Below are 21,384 nucleotides of genomic sequence, written 5' to 3'. Positions count from 1 at the left end.
GTATAATAGCTTGGGGTAAGATGGTCCAAATTTTATCGTTCAATTCGGTAGTGGTGGTCAGAGCATATTTATAAGATTAAATAACCGCATTAAAACACGATAGGGAAATATGGGATACCACGTGGTAATGGTACTCAACTTGCCAACAGTACCATACATAGCATAACTTTGTTTTGTTGTTTCGGTTGCAGAAACGTGGGTTCGAATAGTATGAAGAACCCAACTGTCGTCACGCCACGCTAGATGTTAAAATATGAAGCCGGTTCCGTATTTTAATAAGAAGCTTTTTTACCTCATTTGCGGTCTTTCTACGCTCGTTTATTTCTTAAAATGGAATTTTCAAAGCACTTATCCCACCCCATTATATGGAGCAAAGAAATCATACGTTTCTGCGGCTTTAAGCCGCTCCTATGACGTCACAAGAGCGACTATTCGTCATACACCATGTGAGGAATTCGGGGAACCCCCCAACTGGAGTAAGAAGTTTAAACCCCTGCTTAAAATGGATGAGACGAAGTATTTGTATCCACAAATATTAGAAGGGCTTGGAAATCAATTGATTGGGTTGCAACTTGGAATACAAATGGCTGTTCGTCTCAACCGGTACGTTGCGTTGGTTATACAGCCCCATTAAATCCAATTTTGTTATAGATAGCATATATCCTATGTTACTGTCCTATATCTTGTGTTACTACCATCGTATGTTTGTATCTACTTGGGCAAAACACTTCTCCAATTCACTGGTAACTTATGGGTTGTTTTATTTGTCAGCCATACAGAAATACAATCACCCACAAAGTTACATACGTGATAACTCGTAATTAAGCTGACACAAGGTGTATGAAACAGAACACCCGTGTTATAACGACTGTTGTTGCCCGCCATGCGAGGATAAATAAGTTAAATACGTGGTAACTTGTAAGCGGGCACGAGGTGTATAAAACAGAACACCCGTGTTATAACGACTGTCGTTGGCCCGCCATGCGAGGATAAATAAGTTACATACGTGGTAACTTGTAAGCGGTCACGAGGTGTATAAAACAGAACACCCGTGTTATAACGACTGTCGTTGGCCCGCCATGCGAGGATAAATAAGTTACATACGTGGTAACTTGTAAGCGGGCACGAGGTGTATAAAACAGAACACCCGTGGCCGTGTTACAGGCCGTTGTTGCCTGGCTATGCGGGTATAAAGAAGTTCCATTCATTCATTTTATCATTCATTCATTAATTCATTCGTTAATATACTTCCATCCGTATTCCAGCACCTTGGTGCTCCCGGCATTCATGGTTCACAACAACACAAAGTCGATACCTACGTCACAAGTTATTGACGTCACGAAGCTGAGGAAATCTATTTCTGTTATTTCTGTGTCAGAGTTAAAACAAAGCTGCCGTGGAAAATTCGATGCAGTTTTTTTGGTATGTTTAAATGTAAACGTGGTATACTGTGTATATAGCTTGCTATGTATATACTACTGTGGGGTAAGATGGATGCCGTTAGAACATAAATATCCCATATTTCCTAATCCCGTTTTTAACAATCAACAACAATTAAATGCTCTTTTAGAGTCATGAGGATATACGGTTATATAATCCTCTTAAATCAGATAGCGAAGATCTTAATTAAAATAATGAAGAAGGAAATTACAGCAACAAAATGAAAGTCATATATAACTGACAAATATATTTTAATTAATTTGTACAGAGTCGACAACGGTATATACGGTTCATGGGTAAATGTGTTTATAAGAAAGTCAGAATATATTAAGCTATATAGCATGTATAGTATGCAAGTATTACATGTTAAACCGTTGCCATAAATTGCCAACGGCTTTCACAAAACGCGGTTTCAACCAAACCGTTCTTCATCGAGTAATCGTAGATGGAATAAGCGGTTACCCACAAACGGGCACGAGGTGTATGAAATAGAACACGCGTGTTAACCCGTTGGTGTTAACGGCTGCTGTCGTGCCGCGCCATTCGAGGGTAAACCAGTTACATACGTGGTAACTTGTAAGCGTGCACGAGGTGTATAAAACAGAACACCCGTGTTATAACGACTGTTGTCGTTGCCTCACCATGCGAGCATACATAAGTTACATACTTGGTAACTTGTAAGCGGGCACGAGGTGTATGAAACAGAACACCCGTGTTATAACGACTTCTGTTGCCCCGCCATGCGAGGATAAATAAGTTACATACGTGGTAACTTGTAAGCAGGCACGAGGAGTATGAAACAGAACACCCGTGTTATAACGACTTCCGTTGCCTCACCATGCGAGCATACATAAGTTACATACGTGGTAACTTGTAAGCAGGCACGAGGTGTATGAAACAGAACACCCGTGTTATAATTACTTCTGTTGCCCCGCCATGCGAGCATACATAAGTTACATACGTGGTAACTTGTAAGCAGGCACGAGGTGTATGAAACAGAACACCCGTGTTATAATTACTTCTGTTGCCCCGCCATGCGAGGATAAATAGGTTACATTCATTCATTAATTTATTGAACAGTTGTCTCATATCTGGCCGTTCTACTTGAAGACAGCCGAACATTACACAGAAATGAAACTAATTCGCAACTACACGGCTCGTTTAGATGAAGATCATCGGCTTTTCCCCGCCGACCTGGCTGCATTTGGAATCAACGCTTACCCAAAGAATTTTAAACCGAAGAGCAGGGTTCTTATAACACCGAGGTCGGAGATTAAGCAACGCTTCGCAACTGACGACAAATGCGTCGTGTTGCTGACCAATATATTTGGATTTCCAAGAATGGACGACTTCCCTCGAGATCATGGGGCGGTAGGATATAACATGTCGGACGAACAATTGTATTCCTTGTCGTATAAATTGTCGAGAAGACCGCCCATGGTCGACAAGATGGCGAAAGAGTTTGTGTCGAAAACACTTGGTGAGTTTTAAGCTAATTGCCTCGGGCTCCGACTGCTTTGGTTATCTCCACAAAAAATGTTATCGTTGAAACCAAAGTACATCGGACTCGGTTGATCAAAATCCATTATACCAATTTGTACGCAGCCATCTTCGTTTATAACCAATCAAAAAGCTATATTACGCTCTGTCGGTGTGTGTTCTTGGACAAGGCGTTTATTAACCTAAGCTATCAGTTATTACGCATTATGCACCAGAACACCCGTGTTATAACTTCGAGTTGTCCCGCCGTGCAAGGAATAATATTTACGTTCATTCATTCATTCATTCATTCATTCAATCATTCATTCATTCATTCATTCATTCATTCATTCATTCATTCCAGGAGGAAACTTCGTGTCCCTCCATTTCCGATACGACGAAGGTGATTGGATGACAGATCATCGGTGCAAGTATCCTGCTAAGACTAAAACTTGCGAGATGGTTCGAAAGAAGAACGCGTCTCTTACAATGGCAACGAAAATGAGCCACTTTTTGGTATGTTAGTAATTAAATATAGTAGGGTGGGGAAAGACGGGACACCTTTAGCTCATAATATCCAAATATTGTGTTCGTGTTTTAAACAATTAACAACGATCTATGGGAGTCGTGAAAATGCGGTTTTAAAATTCTTTAAATGTTTTTTTTAACTACCAAATGGGACGGGACAACGAAATGTTGTTTAACGTTTAATATTAATATAGTTTCACCAAAAACTGTCATTAATTGTCGAGTTATTGGGCAATATGGGCCTGAGCATCCCATCTTACCCCACCCTACTAATTCAAACATGCACTACGCTAGTATCATACACAGTATACGTTTGTACATGATATAGTTGAGTGGGGGAAGATGGGACACACTTTCGTTCTATTTTCTTGTCCCATTTGGTAGTAATCAAAGAACATTCAAAAAATTATAAAACTGTATCCCCACGACTTCCAAAACCGTTGTTAATTGTTCACAAACATCAGGTTATCTTGATATTATGTGCTAAAAGTGTTCTATCTTACCCCACTCTACTATATGTTCTGTTGCATATAGGTGAGGTGCACGAGTCCTGGGATTTATGCCGGAGTAACATATACGTGACTCGTAAGCAGGCACGGAGTGTATGAAACAGAACACTTGTGTTTTAATGAATGCAAACGAGAGTCCGTATATAAACAAACATGTATACGAACTCTGATTTAAACAAATTGGTAAACACGATTGGAAAATATATGGATTGCATGTGGTAACGGTATTCTACCTACCCGATATCACTATGTTTATGTTTTGCAGAAAGTCAAACACCATGGTATCAACAAAGTCTACATTGCCCACCCGCCAACCAATGCCCACTTTATCACACAATTTAAAGCTTATTTCAAGCGCAAGCGTCCGAAGATTGAATTCTTCAATTCATCCGATCTTGTTCGAGCTCTGAAGTCGAAATTCCACGACTGTTTTCACAAAGTTGATTTCGGAACTGCAATGTCAATGTTGGACATGGAAGTCTGCACGAAAAGTGACTTGTTTATTTATTCCGTCGCGTCAACTTGGTCCGACAGAGTAAGAACAGCAAGAAACAACAAGAACAGCATCAGCGTGAACCGGTTTTTACAATAATTGAATGAGTGGATGTCATTATTGTGTGGTCACACGCGATGCCACCGCATATGATGCGCAATAGAATGTCAATTAATAAGTGGATTGAAGTGGAACTTATTTAACCTTGATTGGCGGGCAACAAAAGTTATAAAACTGATGTTTTGTTTCATACACCTCGTGCCTGTTTACGAGTTACCATGTATGTAACTTATTTATTCTCGCATGGCGTGGTAACGATAGTCGTTATAACACGGATGTTTTGTTTCACACATCTCGTGCCCATTTACCAGTTATGTATGTACTTTATGACCAATTAAGCGTTACCTCGTTCCGCAACCAAGTTGCTTATATGTTTGTTCCGTTTTATGTTTAGTGTTCCGTTTCGATTTATTGGTATTGTAGAAACTACAATTGCTCATCACCATTTTGTGTCTTTGTTCTGTAGAAACGTCTGTATACGATACCGCCGTTCGATATTTTCGTTTACAATAAATAGTGCTCCATGTTAAACATATAGATTTCCCTAATTTTAAGAAAAAATGCAACTTCTGTCTTGATTTTGGTATTTGCACCCAACTTTATTTAAAAAATGTTTTTATCTTCTTTCTTTTTTCACCAACCTTGAAATGTTTGTTTTTCTCACTTTGTTTATAACGTTCTCTTTTTTGTTTAATTGTTTATTAAGTATCTATACGAGAGAATGCAAGAAGAAGAGTGATCCCAACGGTTGGTAAAAGTGACTATGATTATTGGCTTCATATTGCGTAAAGCATATGTTGTTGTTGTGTAGTGGTGTTAGTTTTGTTTTAAGTTGCTATTTTTAGGTAATATATTTTGCCCTACGCCTCTACAATGCAACAAGTTTACAATGGAGATTACAGGAAAGCGCCGGGCAAGCGGATATTTCTAAGCCAGCACGAAGAAGATGAAAACAAAGTAAAAGACTCCGCGCATATACTAAAATCCAACGAGACAAAAAGTTTGTTGGAATTTATCCATAAAGACATTATCGGTAATGGTGTTGCATATGATGGCCCTTTTGGTAAGAGAAAATTAGTCTATTGCGATTATATAGCGACTGGAAGGGCATTGGAATCGATTGAAACTTATATAAAGGAAAACGTCTTACCTTGGTATGGAAACGTTCATACAACCACCTCTGTGACGTCACACCAGTCGACATTGTTTCAAAATGAGTCGAGATTAATGGTTCGTAACTTTGTGCGTGCTAGTGAACATGATGCTGTTATATTTACTGGTAACGGTGTGACTGGTGCGGTTCATAAACTTATTAGTGGTTTACATTTCATTAAACCTGTGGTTGTGTTTGTTGGTCCTTATGAACACCATTCTAATCTACTGCCTTGGAGGGAAATTGCTTGTAAAGTAATTCGTATATCAGAAACCATAAAAGGGGAAGTGAATATTGAACATTTAGATGCAGCTTTAATGGCATGGAAGGAAACAAATTATCATTTAATCGGTTGTTTTTCCGCTGCTTCTAATATAACAGGGATTATCACAAACGTTGATATGGTTTCTTCAACCCTGCATAAACATGGGGCTTTTGCGTTCTGGGATTACGCAACAGCTGGGCCTTATGTGGACATTGATATGCACCCAACATATCAAGGCTCGTCAAAAGATGCCGTGTTTATTTCCGCACATAAGTTTGTTGGTGGTGTGGATTGCCCAGGGATTCTCGTTGCTAGTAAAAGTTTGTTCAAGAATCCTGTTCCCTCTGGTTCTGGTGGAGGCTCCGTGTTTTTTGTTTCCGATAAAAGTCATCGATATTTGCAAGATATTGAGATGAGAGAAGAAGGGGGAACACCAAGGTTGGTTGGGATCGTGCGCGCTGCGATGGCTATGCAGATGAAACACACAGTAGGGATGGAAAATATATTAAACGAAGAGAAGAGATTGTATAATAAAGCTATGGCTGTTTGGGAAAAGTGTTCAAACTTACATATACTTGGTAGTCCACAAGTGTCTGTAAATAATCGTTTGGCTGTGTTTTCCTTTCTAGTATATCACCCAGAGTCTTCTCTATATTTACACCACAACTTCGTAACTGCAGTGTTGAATGATTTGTTTGGAATCCAAGCCAGAGGTGGTTGTGCATGTGCCGGACCTTATGCACAAGATTTATTGGGCATTGATGATAAAACTGTATTAGAATTTGAAGCAGCTTTGTTAGAGGACAGTAGATTGAACCGCACTCACCTAAGAAGGCAGGAGGAATGTTCTTCGACTGAGGTTTTACGACCAGGCTTTGTGAGGATCAGCCTCCCATATTTCTGCAGTGAAGTTGAAGCTGATTTTATAATAAATGCGGTTGCAATGGTGTCTAAATATGCATGGAAGCTTCTGCCACTTTATATGTTTAACCCAGAGACGGGGCAGTGGAAACATAACAAACATAAAGTCTTCACACAGAGGCAGTGGATTGGGGATGTAAAGTTTACCGGGTCTGGCATGAAGATTAATCCTCGCGTTGAAAAACGAGTTTCATCTGACTCCATTTTAAACGAAAATGAGATTTTGGAATTTGCTGAAGAGTTGTTTCAAAATCCTGTTAGAAATGAAAACCTGCCAGACCAGCGATTGATATTTCCTGAAAATGTTCGCCATTTATGTTGGTTCCTATTGCCCTCTGATGCGTTACAGATGCAACTGAAATCAAAGCAGATTGAAAGGAAACTTCATTGCCCCGTTAAAGTAAGAACAACCATTAAGGAATTAACGAAAGATGAGATTAGTCAACTTGTTAAAGTACCTGAGAATTTTGTTCATCAAATTAATGAATCAGAAACAATGATTCGCAAACAAGTTGTAAATATCAAAACTATTTCAACTGAAAAACCCAAACCTGTGGTGACCATTAATGGCAATGCTAAAACTACAAATGAAAATACTATTACTTGTAATGTGAAGGTTATGCCTTCTACATTAATCAATGCTTGTCCAGTTCCTAAGCCTAAAGCAACCCGCCCAGTAGCGAAGGTTGCTTTCCCCTCTGTGCCTAAAAATCTGTTCAAGCTTTCTATAAAAGCAATCAATGATTTCAAGATGATAAAAGACAAGGATAAGGTCCTTGTTTGCTTATCTGGTGGGAAAGATTCATTATCAATGCTTCATGTGCTGCACCAGTACCAATACCAAGCTGGAAGTAACAACATTCATTTTGAGCTCGGAGCTGTTACGATTGATCCAATGAATCCATCGTTTGACCCTTCCCCTCTTATTCCTTACATGAAGTCACTTAATATCGAGTACTTCTATGAAAAACAAGGGATTATGGACCAAGCTACGAGTGTCAATGCCAGCTCTGTTTGTTCCTTCTGTTCTCGTATGAAACGTGGTCGAATATACGCAGCAGCTCGAAGGGAAGGATGGAACGTGTTGGCATTTGCTCATCATCTGGATGACTTAGCTGAAACTTTCTTAATGTCCGCCTTCCATAATGGTTTACTACACACAATGAAAGCACATTACACGATAAAGGAAGGCGACTTACGAGTAATTCGTCCGTTTATTTACGTTCGTGAAACCGAAACTCGAAAATTTGCCGAAACAGCTTTATTACCAGTGATCCCAGAAAACTGCCCTGCTTGTTTCGAAGCTCCTAAAGAACGTCATCGAGTGAAACAGTTGTTGGCTTCCCAGGAGATTCTTCATCCTCGAATGTTCTTTAGTTTAAGAGAAGCATTATACCCTCTGATGGGAAATAGTAAAAATTTTGACCAAAATCCAGACACTCTTGTTTCTTTGTTTAAAAAAGTTAATGTATTGGACAATGAATAAGGTTTTCTGTTCCCTTTGTTGGAATTCACTAAACAGTAAACATATATATTAGGTGCCAAACTTTTTAAAATGGGAGGGGGGGGGGGGGAGTTAGTTAAACGAATATTTCCATGAAACAAACTTAACTTATTGATTTACTGATTGATTTATACAATGCAGAAATCTTTTAGCCTGGCTGCCACCCCAGGTTTGGTGCCTATGTACGTGGTTCAAATTATGTGGGCGTTTTATTTAAGGGGTCTTTTATAGCATAGGCAATAACGCAATACTTTAACTTTTTAAATGTTTTGAATTTAATCTTGTCAGTGTCAATTATGCTAGCTCTGGTTTTACATTTTTTAAATAATGTGTTTTTATTCGGATAAGTTAATGGTAAAGTTGTAAGGATTATCAATGCTTTTAATGTCTACACATGTCATATTGGTTTAAAATCGACCCATTTCTTACCATTTCTATTTATTCCATAAAAACCTCAGGTTATTAAATAAGCAAACCAACCATGTCTAAGGAAAAGGAAGCTTGTGAAATATTGGCCGAGGCTGAAAAACTTTCAAAATCGGGGACGGGATTTTTCTCGCAATTATTCGGAGGTTCAATGAAGCTTGAAGATGCTTGCGACAAATATGTGAAGGCTGGGAACTTATTTAAGGTATGAGAGTAAAGTTAAATGTATAATAATAACAACATTTTCACTGTGTGACAAACCTGGGGCCTCAAATTTAGATAAAAGTTTTGTTGTTTTTTTCTTAAAATAGGATAAAATTAATAAAAAAGAAATATGGATTTACAGCAAAAAAAGTAAATGCTAACATAGTAACATTCAAAACGTGGGCTAGTTTTGTGCACTATTGGTGTAAATGCTTTAATCACTTAAAACAGCTGCATATTACCCAACCCTTATAAAATTAAAAATACTGGTAGTTTTTACATCTGTCACGCTAGGAATTAAGGTCCCAGTGTCCATTGGTATCCGCTCAGATTTTAATCATGCATTTTTTATAAGTTTTAAAATCAATGTTTCTAATTGCTACCAATGAGTCAATGGGGGTTTTCAATGTTTTAAAACAGAAAAGATTGTTAAAATTAAAATTAAAAATACCAATTAAGACAATCAGTATATATATAGACAGGCTATAAGTGTTTTATTGCTGGACCTTCACATTTGTTGTTCATTGTTTTACTTTAGTATGTGTAAGGCCAACTCTTTTATCCTAGTATTGTATTACATGGTGTCACTTGTTACACCATACATTGGAATCATACGATGGCTAACACTTTCATTTTAAATATATATCTAATTATCTCCTACATAACTTTTACTTTATTCATCAATGATAAATAGTGTAAACAATTGTAATATCCTGTGAGTGGCATACTTATGTTTGTATTGAATGGATGATTGAATAAATGTAGAGAATGCAACAATGATTTATCTTTTTTACGTTATAATTATTTAACATTCTTTTGTAAGTCAAATGTTTATGAGATGCTGGTTTGGACAGCCTTGATTTAAAGTTAAATTTGTTTAACATCATGTTTTTAGTAACTCAAGGCAAGGGATGGAAAATGAAAACATTGATTTCAATATTTGTTTTATTTTACCAAAAGAGTTTTATTTTTACAATAAATTATATACAACAATAATAGGCGCTTAGCATCAGTATGTACTGCTTACATGCATGCCCTAGAATATTTTATTGTACTCTGCAAGAATAACCAGGTTTACCATATTAATAAAAATGCACCAATTAAAAATTATAACATGGTATACGGTCCAAATAGCACCCTGGTTTTCGAAAAAGTTATGCATGTATGACAACATTTTACCCGCTAACCATCATTTCTTCCAATGAAGATGGGGAAGAAATGGAGTGAAGCAGGAGCTGCGTTCCGCAAGTCGGCCGACATCCGTGAAAAACTCGCGAACAAACATGAGTCAGCGTCGAACCTCGTTGACGCGGCAGGTTGTTACAAAAAGTCCGAGCCGGAGCAAGCGATCACTTGCTTAGCAAGAGTGAGTAACATGAAATTGAAGTTATATTTCTTTTTTCAAATATAATAGTGAAGATGTAATAATTAAAACAACCACACTAAAAGAATTTGCAACAAACGAAAATTGCTTCCTAAAAGTTATTAAGCTTTAAACTAGGTATGGCTGCTTAAAATAGCAAACCATAATGGGTTTGAAAGTTATAATAAAAATTACGTTTACTAGGTTACATTACATACCATTTTGAAAACCCTTGTTTATATGTTTAACATACTAATCAGGAGGCAGCTATTTCAGTTATTACAGCTTCATTAATGCATTAATACACATTTTAGCAATAAATATATTCAGGCAATAGACATCTTCACTGACATGGGTCGTTTCACCATCGCTGCCAAACATCATATGTCGATCGCCGAACTTTACGAGGCTGATGCTTTGAACATTGAGAAAGCAATCGCCCATTATGAAAAGGTGGGAAAGAAAGGGGATAGAGTTATAAAGTTAAAATGCTTAAGGGTTTACAACCAACTTACTCATGTTAAATTTCCTGAGTTATTGCATCCAACAAAACTTATGAACCCAGTGATCACCGATGGGTGGTCTGAATTGTCAGCCATACAGAAAAATAATCACCCACAAAGTTACATACGTGGTAACTTACAAGCGGCACGAGGTGTATGAAACAGAACACTCGTGTTATAACGACTGTCGTTGCTTTGCCATGCGAGGATAAATAAGTTACATACGTGAATGTATGAAATAGAACACCTGTAGACTGTGTTATATAATATTTCTGTCAAAATTTACTACTGTCATGATTTTTAAATGTTGTTTTCCAGGCCGCTGATTACTATGATGGCGAAGACTCGAAGAGCAGTGCCAACAAATGTTGGTTAAAAGTTGCTGCTTACGCTGCTCAGTTGCAACAATATACCAAAGCCATCGAACTTTATGAGAGGGTCGCTCTCACCTCTATAGAAAGCCCATTGTTGAAATATGCAGCCAAGGAATATATGTTTAAAGCTACATTATGTCAGTTCTGTTTGGGATGCAGTGGTGTAGACGCAAGGTACAGTATCTTTTATTAATATATAGGAGCCAAACTTTTTAAATAAGCGCCAAACTTTTTAAAAAGCAAGCAGGAATAGTTTATTTCGCAAAATCCTGTAAAACAAATCTAATTTACTGGTTGTATTTCAGGGCTATCTTGCCTGCCCTGCCACCCCAGGTTTGGCGCCAATGTTTCTGATTATTGAACAATTTATTTTAATATAAAAACAATATAACTTACTATTTAGGTCATTTTAGACAATTATATTATACAGGTTAAGATACTATGTTAAACTTATCTTTCACTGCTGCATAGTATTGCATCCTCTATTAGACTCCATTGCAAGCATAAACCCCATCACATTAATAAGGCTGATTCTAAAGAATCAATAATAAAAATTGATTTTCTGTTTATGATCGCTTTATTGAGGTTAACACTATTTCCTTTACTTTAGTGAATACAAAGTCAGGCCCTTTATGCAGTGCAACACTTTTAAACGCAAAGTGTATGGAAATACATAATTGCTGTCAATCTATAAATGTGGAAAGATATAACAACCCTGTTTTAAGTCTTGAGGATACAGTTATATATTATTTGTTTACTAAGCGTTCATTGTTATAATAAAAATGTCAATATAGTTAAAAATTGTTTAACCCTTGGTTTTCCAGACAAGCAATAGAGAAGTATGAGGAATGGATGCCAGCCTTCGAGGATAGCAGGGAATGCAAGTTGGTTAAGAAGTTGATTGAAGCTTACGAGAACAACTCAGCTGATGGATTCGCTGAAGCTATTGCTGAATATGATAAAGTAACAAGGATAGATGAATGGCTGACGACAATTCTGCTGCGAATCAAGAAGACAATCGCAGGGGGGGACGAAGATATTGATAATATGTGATTTCTATTATTTACTGCACTAATTTATGATCCGCAGAAATGGCTGTGGGGTTTATGGATTGTCTGTTTCACCCCACGCCTAATGTTGTTAATTATAAATCTAATATTATAAAATATAAAGTTAGCAAATACTTCATTTATTACACTAATTCGGACAATTAATGTGAAATAACAGAGAAATTATTGAGACATTATTTTCGAATTTCGGGTGTAAACATATTTGCAAATATTAAACGACTGAATTTCCATTTTTGAAGAGCAATAGTGTAGGATAAAAAACCTGTTATTTAATTAACTTTTGATGTTCCTGATGTCAATGTTGTATCTTTATCTGTTTGTAATTAGCGTTGTTTGTAAATTAAGACTTTCTGGCTTTTTTTTTCTTAAAGCCAGCATATTTCATTATGTATTCTAATAGTTCTTGTAGCTTGGGTGGTCATATTGATTGAATGTGTTCAACCATATATAAATATTAATTAATTCTATTAATATTACACCATATTTGGTTATGGCAACTATAAAGATTTGGTGAAATGATTGATTCTGTGTATTTTTGCATTATTCCATCTGCATTTCAAATTGCTTGAACAATATTTACAAGGATTTATTTTTGTAGCAAGATTTAACTTGATTTTCAGTGTTTCCTGAAATCGAAAAATAACTGAAACAAGACTTGTATCCATCTGTGATTTAAATTGCATCAATTTTTGGCAAGATTTGTGAACACTGATAAAGCAGCAACATTTTGCAGCTTTGAGTTTAGACGAAAATGCTAATTTTGCTTCAACCTAATTTTGACCATGTTATATATATTTATGTAGTACCCTGATGTTATGTGTTGCGTTACACGTGCAATGTATACCAGACACAATATTTGTGTAAATTGTGTTTGGTGGGAATTGTTTTATTAATATACAATGACATAATTTGTTTATTACAAGGAAACGCAAAAGGTGGTCTTGAAATTATGTGCTAGAAATTTTGAAGGAAATTGTTACCTCAAATAATGTTGAAGACCGAAAAATACCAAGGGTAAAATTGAATGAATGTAATGAATGTAAAATTTACCCAACAAAATGACAATCGTTATAACACGCTAAGAAAAACGCATGCCAAATTTGCCATTTAATTGTAAAGCTGCAAATTAATACTTATTAGATGTTATTATATCAGCATAAATTTCGGTCCATTAAAATTTAACAAAAAAAAACTATATTTCCGCGCGGTAAAATTTTGCAAAAAATATCGAGTTTTGGAAACACTGTTTCTAACAGCCAATCAGAATCCCGGATTTTCGGAGAGGGAGAATTGAATGTTTTGGTGGAAAATAAACAAATAGTAAAAGTTTGTTGTTTTAAACTTATCTGTATCAATATTTTGGACAATATTTAAAATCAATATGACTTTATGAAAGAGTATACGAATAAGAAAGCGCATTTTGTTTCTTAATTAGGCAATAGCAGCAAGAAAAACTAAGTCTTTAACCGTAACCCACCAAAGCCAAACGACTCACGACTGTCGTTTTCCGGCCACTCGAGGATACAGTAAGTTACATTCAACCCGGCATGCAGAAAATAAAATCTAAAAATTTACTTTTTCACTTTCATTTTAGAAGATGTTTACGTAATAAAACTCGTAAAGAGATTTAAATGATTAATATCTGAGTACTTTTAATATTGTGAAGCAAAATGAGTTGGGCAGGTGACGAATGGAAAGAAGGTTTGAATCATAAAGCTTTGGGGAAAATAGCGGAGATTGAAAAACAAAATGAAATATTGAAAAAGGAAACGAAACAAAAACAATTCCTGATGGAATCATTGGAGGCTTCATCCAATAAACAAGTAAGTTTGAGTAGAAAAGGCACTAACAAATACGTGTAATTTGGACAACAGCCATGTCTGCCTGATATTCTGTAAATATTAATGGGCCTGTTTGAAAAATAAACGCTTGCACGATTTTGCTAATTTGGAGATCAGCAACCTACTTCTTACACACATCAGCCTGGTTAAAAAAAAAAATAATCCGCAATTTTGATAATTTGGATGTTTTTTGCTACTTTGACAAATACCTAAAATTACTTGTGTTCTTTAATGCAAATTGTATTATTTCTATGTTTATTGATTTTTCCAGAAGCGTAAAGTAGAAGAGGACAAGATAGAAATATCGGCATTGAAGCGTGAAAACCACTCGCTGGCTGAAGATTGTACAAAGTTGCAGCAAAGGGTTATTTATTAAATTTAGTTTGTAAATGTTTCACAAAACGGGCTTTTTTCACAAAGGTGAATGAAACAGAACACCCGGTATTTATAGCAACTGTCGCTGCCCCGCCATGCAAGGGTAAATAAGTTACAAATGTCACGATACGTGAACGTGATATATATAATTATAAGGTCATTGGCATGAGTTAGTTGGGTTATTCGTGTAAGCCTTTTTTAGAATGATTTTTTGTTTACAAATGTCCTAACCTACTAGCATTGAATGGTTGATGAATTGGCAGTTAATTTATCAATATGTGCCTGGCTGCCTGCTACAGCTAAAGATATTCATGCTACCAGCTTCACCATGCTAATTAACAACTTATGGTTTAGGTTGATAAGCTGAGTAATGAGTTGAAGCACAAGGAAGTTCACATCAGCGGGTTGGAAGGCCAGTACCAACGTTGCAAGTATCAGCTGGAACAATATTCATGCAAGGTGGGATCCATTTGTTGTGGATGGTAATGGTTTAGGAAGTACTAATTCATGTTTAAGTGGATCACATGGGGTGGAAGAAATGGTTTATGGCAACAGAACAAGGCTCAGTGCCCTTACCAATTTTCAGCCGAGTGCCGATTGTCCAAAAAGGGGATGCTCGGACACGAGTTTGAGCTTGGGCGCGTCTTGGCACATCCCTAGGAAATAGTAATATATGTCAAAGGCATTAAACTTCCCTGCAAGGACACCAGGTTCAATGCTCACAACTGATAGGAGTGCCCTTGGTGGCCACTAAATTAGAAGAATAGAAAAGATTAACTTTTTACCATTCTATTCTATTCTCTGTGGGTGAGGTTTCAGGACTTTGGATTTTGGCAGATTTGGCCCTTCATTTACCATAACCTATAACTTCTATAACATCTAGACACCAAAACAAGGGAAGTCAGTAGAAGAAGAAGCACGTGACTTCAGCTCAAAAATCGGCGAATTACAATCTTTGCTTGACCAAGAAAAGGCGAAAACACGAACACTCGAAAAAGAGATAAACGATGCAAAGAATTCGGTTTGTCTTCATATATTAAGTGTATTGTAAGCAATATTTGATGGTTTGGATAAACTGTTATTATCTGGAAAGTCTGGTATATTACGAACCACAAACGGATATTCCGCCACTTTATTATTATGTTCATCAGTTCATGTTGATCATTTTTACGAGAGTATTCTTAACAATAAAATTCCCAGATTTGCTTGTTTGTTTTTAATTTTAAATCATCACGATACAACATACAAGGTTGTACCATTAGTTTACTACTACTCAACTGCTGTAATAAAGTAGTACTTTTCATAATAGCTATCATATTTATAAATGTATGGATTATGAAATATCTTATTACAGCAATCGGCCAGGCGACAATCGTTCATGACCCCGTTACCATGGGCAACAGATGAACCTTTGGTGACCCCTGTGAAACCTCAACGACCTTTATTTGACCTTTTAACTGGGTCGCCAGTTTCAGGTACAATGAAATATTGTAATGCAGCTCAGCAGCTGTAAGATGTTTTTTTACAAACTTCTAAACGTTTTGACACTTAAATATAAATGAAATGTTGTCACATCAATTTTAGTTGAATCTTAAAATATTAAATTCTAAGCATTTTAATTAGGTTTGTTTTTTATTTTGTGCAAAGTGCTAAAATTTCCCCATTTTTCCAACTTTTGTTTGGTAACATTTACTCTTTACACATAGAGACTAACACGGTCAAATTTATCAAAAAAGTTTCTGGAACTAGGATTAAGTATGTCCATGCTAAGTACCCAAACCATATAGAGTTGCTACAAATTTAACTTAATATTATTTCCAGTAAATGGTAGTGGTGACTCCAACCCACCATTGTTGTTCCCCACCTCAAACAACCAACCCACGCCAACCATATGTAAGTTACATATATGTTAATATTGGTAGTTTATATTTATATTTTGTGCTCAGTACTCTTAATTCAGCACAAAAATGATCTGTTTAGCCATGTCAACACCCCCTATATTTACCAAGTGGTCGCCGCTGCTTGTAATAGAGAGAATTCCGATAATTAATGATTTTTTTTTCCCTTGTTAGGATTAGGCAAATTGGCCAACTCTGGTCTAAACTTCTGACCCCCTGGCATGCTGTATCAAAGGGCCCACTCATATAGAATAGAAATAGTTCTTCTGCCTATAAACATATACAAATGGATTTTGGAGTAATATTATTAGCACTTCATATTATAATGTGTATTACCACAAGCTTAAAATAACTTCTTTATCACCGAACAACCAACATGAATCCTCCCCTGCAGTACCACTACCTCTCGTTGCCCCACCTAGTAACGACTCTGACCTGCAGCAGAAACTCACATCCCTTGAAAAAGAACTTGCGATAAAATCTGAAGAAATCTCAGCTTTACATCAAAAGCTGAAGGAATCTGCGGATAAGGTTTTAATTTAACTATCTGTTAGAAATAAACTAATCTGTATATTGTTCAAACTAAGAGGCAAATTAATAATGCAGAATTTAAATTGACGAATTATATGGGGATAAAAGTTGTTTTCTGTTTAAACTTCCATTTGTTGCTAAAACGTAGAACAACATAAGATGTCACCCTTGTTTTAAAGTCGCCTATGCGCCTTAATTAAGTGTGAAGTCAGTTGTGTAGAAGTACAAGTAGTTGTATAATAATCTATTAGTTAAATCTATGTCATCGTAACCCATACATGCAATAAACCACAGGTATCAGTTGCTGAGGACAAGTTGCAACAACTCGCCAGTGAGGTGACATCGGATCGGGAGAAACATCAGGTTACGATGGAAGATTTGAAGAGTAAGCAGGAAAATGGGAGGAAGAGGAAGGAGAAGGAGTGGGAGGAAGAGAGAAGGAAGTGGGAGGAGCAACTTGTGGAGCAGAAGAACAAGTAAGGGGGGTTACTGTTTATTTAATGGGGAATGGGCCATCTTTGGATTAGATTTTATTTCAAATGGCTTGCCTCACTCTAGGATCTTACCCATATAGAATAGAATGTGCATATACAATGTTGGGGAAATGGGCCAACTCTGGCCTAAATCCCAGGTCCCATGGTGTGTCTCACTATAGGACCTCACTCATAGAGAATAGAATGTACATATATAATGTTGGGGTAATGGGCCAACTCTGGTCTATATCGCAGGTATCATGGCGTGCCTCACTGTAGGACCTCACCCATATAGAATAGAATGTGCATACATACTGTATACTAGTATATTATACCATAGCATAGACTATACTAAATTACCAACTGCAATGGTTGTTACAGTAGTGGTTTGTTTATTGTATGTATGGGCATTGTTTCAAACTCATATACAATGCATTGTTTCATAATGTGCATTATGACATCACAGATTCAATGAAACACTGTCTGAAGCAAAACGTGATTTGAAAGAAATCCAGACAGAACTGGATCAAACCAGTTTAAACCGGAATAAACTGGATAGTGAGTTAAAGAAAAGCAGCCACAAGCTCTTACAGATGGAACAATTGCATCAAAGTGATCAATCTAAACTTAAACAACTGCAGACATCAGAACAGGTATGATGAAAATTGCAACTATATATTTTATGCGGTTGTGAAATCCTGTGTTTTAGCACTCCAGTTTAATGCCTAAAATGCTTTTACTCTGCTGTTGGGTGTCTATACACAAGCAAAGCCAAAGTATATTGCATTCACCATATTAATCAATTTTCCCTTATGTCCGTAATTAACATTGTAGTTTGACAACTTCACTTCAAATTTGAAAATATAGCGCCTGTGAGTGCAGCTATAATCTTTGACTGTTTATGGTGAAGCATGCTGGGGTTAGGGTTTATGCCAGTGTTGTCCCACTAGCCATCGTATATATAAGCATACGCCACGATCCCCAGGTACTTATGAAGGAGAATGATTCTCTTTCCTGTCAACTTGAGAAAATGTCATCCAAACTTGAATCCATGGAAACTCAGCGTGATTCACTCAAATCTGAGAACCAACGTTTGCACCAAAGTGTGTCGGATAAAAAGTTGGAATTGGAGAAATGTAACGCAGAGATTAAAGCTGATCGTGTCAAGTTTGAAAAGGAAACCAGTAAATTGGGTAATGGGGCGTTGGTTAATTGTTTTCAATGTGCGATGAAGCAGTTATTGTTTGATTGTGAGTTTCTAAACTAGAACAGAGATGAACACAAGATGCATTCTTGGCTTGCATTATATACTGACACATTTTAAACAGGCAAACACAATGGAAAAAAGGCTTTCTGTAAGCTTGGGCGCACACAATCCTTCTTGTCAATTTATTATTTAAAAACAACTCTATCTTTGTCACACTATATATAAACCACAGTTCTACTTACTGCTTGTTAACTAAATACAACCACGCATACAAACCAACCAATTCATGCTTAACTCAATGCAGAGGCAGAACTGGATAAGTTAAGAGTAGAATTTAATGAAGTTGAAAAACAAAAGAATCAGCAAAAAGATCGACTCACACAGAAGGAAGAGGAAGTCACTAAGGTTGGGCTGTTGTGTTTGTTCTTGTGGTTGGTTACTTTATGTAAAAGCCTAGAAGGCTTAGGTGTTTAGTTTAGGTTGGTACTTTTATTTGACCAGTAATTCCTTTGTTAGATTATCTATGAACATTTAGATTATAATATTTTAAATTACAATCTTATTTATAAAGTGCAAGGTATTATGTTGTGGCATACCAGGGTACATGGTACATAGAACATTGCTATCCTGTTATTCATCTTAATAATATTGTGTTTAATTTACCCTTTTGCCTGATTAATATTCAAAATTTCCTAACTGCCTATGGTTTAATAAAATGTATATCATTGTGATGTAACAAGGTGGTGGTCTTTGCTGACTGTGAAAGGATTTTATGTTATTTAAAAACACCTAGTTAATATTGTTTAAACTTACAAACTGTCTGTGGAGTATGATGATTCTATGGTTCAATGAACTTTGTGTATTATTCCCCAGTTAAGATCCCAGGTCTCCCATATAGAGAACAACACCAATGGAACAATCAACAAACTAGAGGAGAGATCTAATGAAGTTGAAGCTTTAACCAAGGAAAACAATATGTTGCTTGAACAAAGTGAGGCCGTGGTTGGAGAACTCAAGAAAACAAAGTGTGATCTTGAGAAATTGAGGGAAAGATATGAAGTTAAGGTGACCGAGGTTGTTGAGCAACATCAGGATGAGGTGGAGGGGTGAGTTTGATGGTTAACTGTGGTCTGTCTAGTAAGGGGTTTTATCATAGGTATAATTGAGTGTTTCTTATAATGTTTCTGTATACGTTATAGGCCTTAATGGGGGTGTTAAGACATGTGATGTCGCATTGTAGGCATGTATGTTATTGGAAACCATGTTAAATATTAATAAATAGTTATTACATAAAAATATATAAGTTCCATTTGTCTAAAAAAATGCAAAGTGTTCATGTATTTTTAGATTGAAGACAAAGATTAAAAACCTGGAGGAAAACTCACAGGAGGAAGTCCGGAGGTTTATGTTGGGAGCAGAGGAGGAGATGAGGACTTTGAGTGGGAGGTTGAAAGATCAGGAGGGTCATCTCCATCAACTTAATGCGATGTGCGATGAGAAACAGAGGATTTTGGATGGGTATAAGAAGAAGCTGGAAGAGCAAGTTGCTTGTGCTGAGGCGGCGAAGGAAGAGCATTTTGTTCTTAAAGAGGAATATCAGAAGCTCTGTGAGCAAGAGGGGGGAGTAAAGGATCAAGTTTGTAGGTTGGAAAATCAACTGAAAAGTCATCTTTCTAAAATTGAAGAAGTTTCTGGGAGTAAAGCTAAGTTAATGGAAGAGCATAAAGTTCTTGTTCAGGAAGCTCGAGCTGAAGCAATTGAGAGGAGGAGTTTGGAGGGGAGGGTACAAGATCTGGAGGCGCAAGTTGTGGGGATGCAAAGAGCATTGGATGCTGCGGAAGATGATGTGAGATCATTTGAGGATGTGAAAAAAAAGGAAGAGATTGCGAGGGAGGAGCTTGATAATCTCAAGATGAGGATGGTTGGGAAGCAAGCAGGATGAAGGGATTGGAAGAAGAGGTGTTGATGCTAAGATCAAACATTGAGATCACAGCAAAGGAGAAAGATGAAAATGCTTCGGAGCTTTCAGAGTTGACTAACTCGATCCAGATAAAGGTTACAAAGTATGAGAACTCACTGGATGTGAAAGAGAAACAAATACAAGGATTGGAAACATCTTTAAAAGAAGTTCAAATGGAAAGAAATTATTTGAATCAAGAGTTGGCGGCGTTGAAGGTAAACCATCAGAATGAGCTTCAGAAACATGATGTGACATCAGCATTAGTGGAGCAGTTGAAACTTAACTGTCAACAGAAAGAAACAGAAGTTGCGAAGAAAAGTCAAAACTTGGAAGAACTTGAGACACAAGTTTTGGAATTGAATGAGAAATTGATTAGTCATCAATCTGAGGGGTTGAGGCTTGTGTCTGCTAATCAAAAGCTACAAAACCAAGTTGCAAACCACAGTACGGTGGTTGAATCATTACAGCAGGGTGTTTGTAAGCTTGAGAAGGATAAGTTGGATTTGGTTGAAGAGATGGCGAATCTAAAGCTTACTAGTGATAGTGTGGTATTATCGTTACAAGAAGAAGCTGAAAACACACAAAGTAAAGCAAGAGAACAAGAGGTTTTGTTGAAGACAAGGATGGAAGAAGTTGAAGCTTTGAAGGAGAAGAATCGCAGCTTGGGATCGGAGTTGGAAGATGTTGGGAAACTATTTGAAGATTCAAAACTCCAGGTTGAATCGCATGAGAGGCATGCCAAGGAACTTGAACGTTTGGTTGAAAATATGAAACAAGTTATGACAGAAAAGCAAGATGAAAATGAAG

The 21,384-nt window shown here is 36.8% G+C and overlaps 5 protein-coding genes across 5 annotated transcripts; all 5 read left to right on the top strand.

Annotated features, from left to right (window-relative positions):
* The first annotated feature begins 186 nt into the window (after window positions 1-186).
* On the top strand, window positions 187-5,042 carry LOC100183376. The gene is made up of 5 exons (XM_002119773.3): window positions 187-603; window positions 1,266-1,422; window positions 2,521-2,920; window positions 3,284-3,435; window positions 4,222-5,042. The coding sequence occupies exons 1-5, from the start codon at window positions 254-256 to the stop codon at window positions 4,546-4,548; spliced, it is 1,386 nt and encodes a 461-aa protein (XP_002119809.1). The 5' UTR covers window positions 187-253; the 3' UTR covers window positions 4,549-5,042.
* Window positions 5,043-5,265: 223 nt separating this feature from the next.
* Window positions 5,266-8,810, top strand: LOC100175538. The gene has a single exon (XM_002119618.4). It carries the CDS (start codon window positions 5,383-5,385, stop codon window positions 8,332-8,334), a length of 2,952 nt encoding a protein of 983 aa, XP_002119654.1. The 5' UTR covers window positions 5,266-5,382; the 3' UTR covers window positions 8,335-8,810.
* LOC100185745 (alpha-soluble NSF attachment protein-like) lies at window positions 8,778-13,230 on the top strand. Its single transcript, XM_002119459.5, has 5 exons — window positions 8,778-8,983; window positions 10,190-10,348; window positions 10,676-10,798; window positions 11,167-11,396; window positions 12,047-13,230. Exons 1-5 carry the CDS (start codon window positions 8,834-8,836, stop codon window positions 12,273-12,275), a joined length of 891 nt encoding a protein of 296 aa, XP_002119495.1. The 5' UTR covers window positions 8,778-8,833; the 3' UTR covers window positions 12,276-13,230.
* Window positions 13,231-13,876: 646 nt separating this feature from the next.
* On the top strand, window positions 13,877-20,533 carry LOC100180178 (myosin-9). Its single transcript, XM_026838965.1, has 14 exons — window positions 13,877-14,115; window positions 14,405-14,497; window positions 14,863-14,967; window positions 15,392-15,529; window positions 15,863-15,983; window positions 16,330-16,401; window positions 16,801-16,937; window positions 17,232-17,413; window positions 17,877-18,063; window positions 18,396-18,603; window positions 18,922-19,022; window positions 19,491-19,723; window positions 19,965-20,463; window positions 20,498-20,533. The coding sequence occupies exons 1-14, from the start codon at window positions 13,963-13,965 to the stop codon at window positions 20,531-20,533; spliced, it is 2,265 nt and encodes a 754-aa protein (XP_026694766.1). The 5' UTR covers window positions 13,877-13,962.
* Window positions 20,431-21,380, top strand: LOC104266656 (keratin, type I cytoskeletal 12-like; the record flags this gene model as incomplete). Its single annotated transcript, XM_009863404.3, has 1 exon — window positions 20,431-21,380. A coding segment is annotated over exon 1 (825 nt), but the record flags the coding sequence as incomplete, so codon positions are not given.
* Between the last annotated feature and the right edge of the window lie 4 nt (window positions 21,381-21,384).

The sequence above is a fragment of the Ciona intestinalis genome, unplaced genomic scaffold (assembly GCF_000224145.3).
Source record: "Ciona intestinalis unplaced genomic scaffold, KH HT000134.2, whole genome shotgun sequence".
Classification (NCBI taxonomy): domain Eukaryota; kingdom Metazoa; phylum Chordata; class Ascidiacea; order Phlebobranchia; family Cionidae; genus Ciona; species Ciona intestinalis.
Note: the sequence above shows the minus strand (reverse complement) of the source record. Positions and strands in the feature narration are given on the sequence as shown.

What these genes read in the sequence shown, in the direction of transcription:
- LOC100185745 (XM_002119459.5), top strand. Translation starts at nt 8,834, where the DNA reads ATGTCTAAGGAAAAGGAAGCTTGTGAAATATTGGCCGAGGCTGAAAAA. An exon ending in CGATCACTTGCTTAGCAAGA is followed by an intron (nt 10,349 to 10,675) that starts GTGAGTAACATG and finishes AAATATATTCAG; the next exon opens with GCAATAGACATCTTCACTGA. An exon ending in TGCAGTGGTGTAGACGCAAG is followed by an intron (nt 11,397 to 12,046) that starts GTACAGTATCTT and finishes TTGGTTTTCCAG; the next exon opens with ACAAGCAATAGAGAAGTATG.
- LOC100180178 (XM_026838965.1), top strand. Translation starts at nt 13,963, where the DNA reads ATGAGTTGGGCAGGTGACGAATGGAAAGAAGGTTTGAATCATAAAGCT. An exon ending in TGGAACAATATTCATGCAAG is followed by an intron (nt 14,968 to 15,391) that starts GTGGGATCCATT and finishes TATAACATCTAG; the next exon opens with ACACCAAAACAAGGGAAGTC. An exon ending in AAAGGAAACCAGTAAATTGG is followed by an intron (nt 18,604 to 18,921) that starts GTAATGGGGCGT and finishes AACTCAATGCAG; the next exon opens with AGGCAGAACTGGATAAGTTA.
- LOC100183376 (XM_002119773.3), top strand. Translation starts at nt 254, where the DNA reads ATGAAGCCGGTTCCGTATTTTAATAAGAAGCTTTTTTACCTCATTTGC. An exon ending in AATTCGATGCAGTTTTTTTG is followed by an intron (nt 1,423 to 2,520) that starts GTATGTTTAAAT and finishes TTTATTGAACAG; the next exon opens with TTGTCTCATATCTGGCCGTT. An exon ending in GTTTGTGTCGAAAACACTTG is followed by an intron (nt 2,921 to 3,283) that starts GTGAGTTTTAAG and finishes CATTCATTCCAG; the next exon opens with GAGGAAACTTCGTGTCCCTC.
- LOC100175538 (XM_002119618.4), top strand. Translation starts at nt 5,383, where the DNA reads ATGCAACAAGTTTACAATGGAGATTACAGGAAAGCGCCGGGCAAGCGG.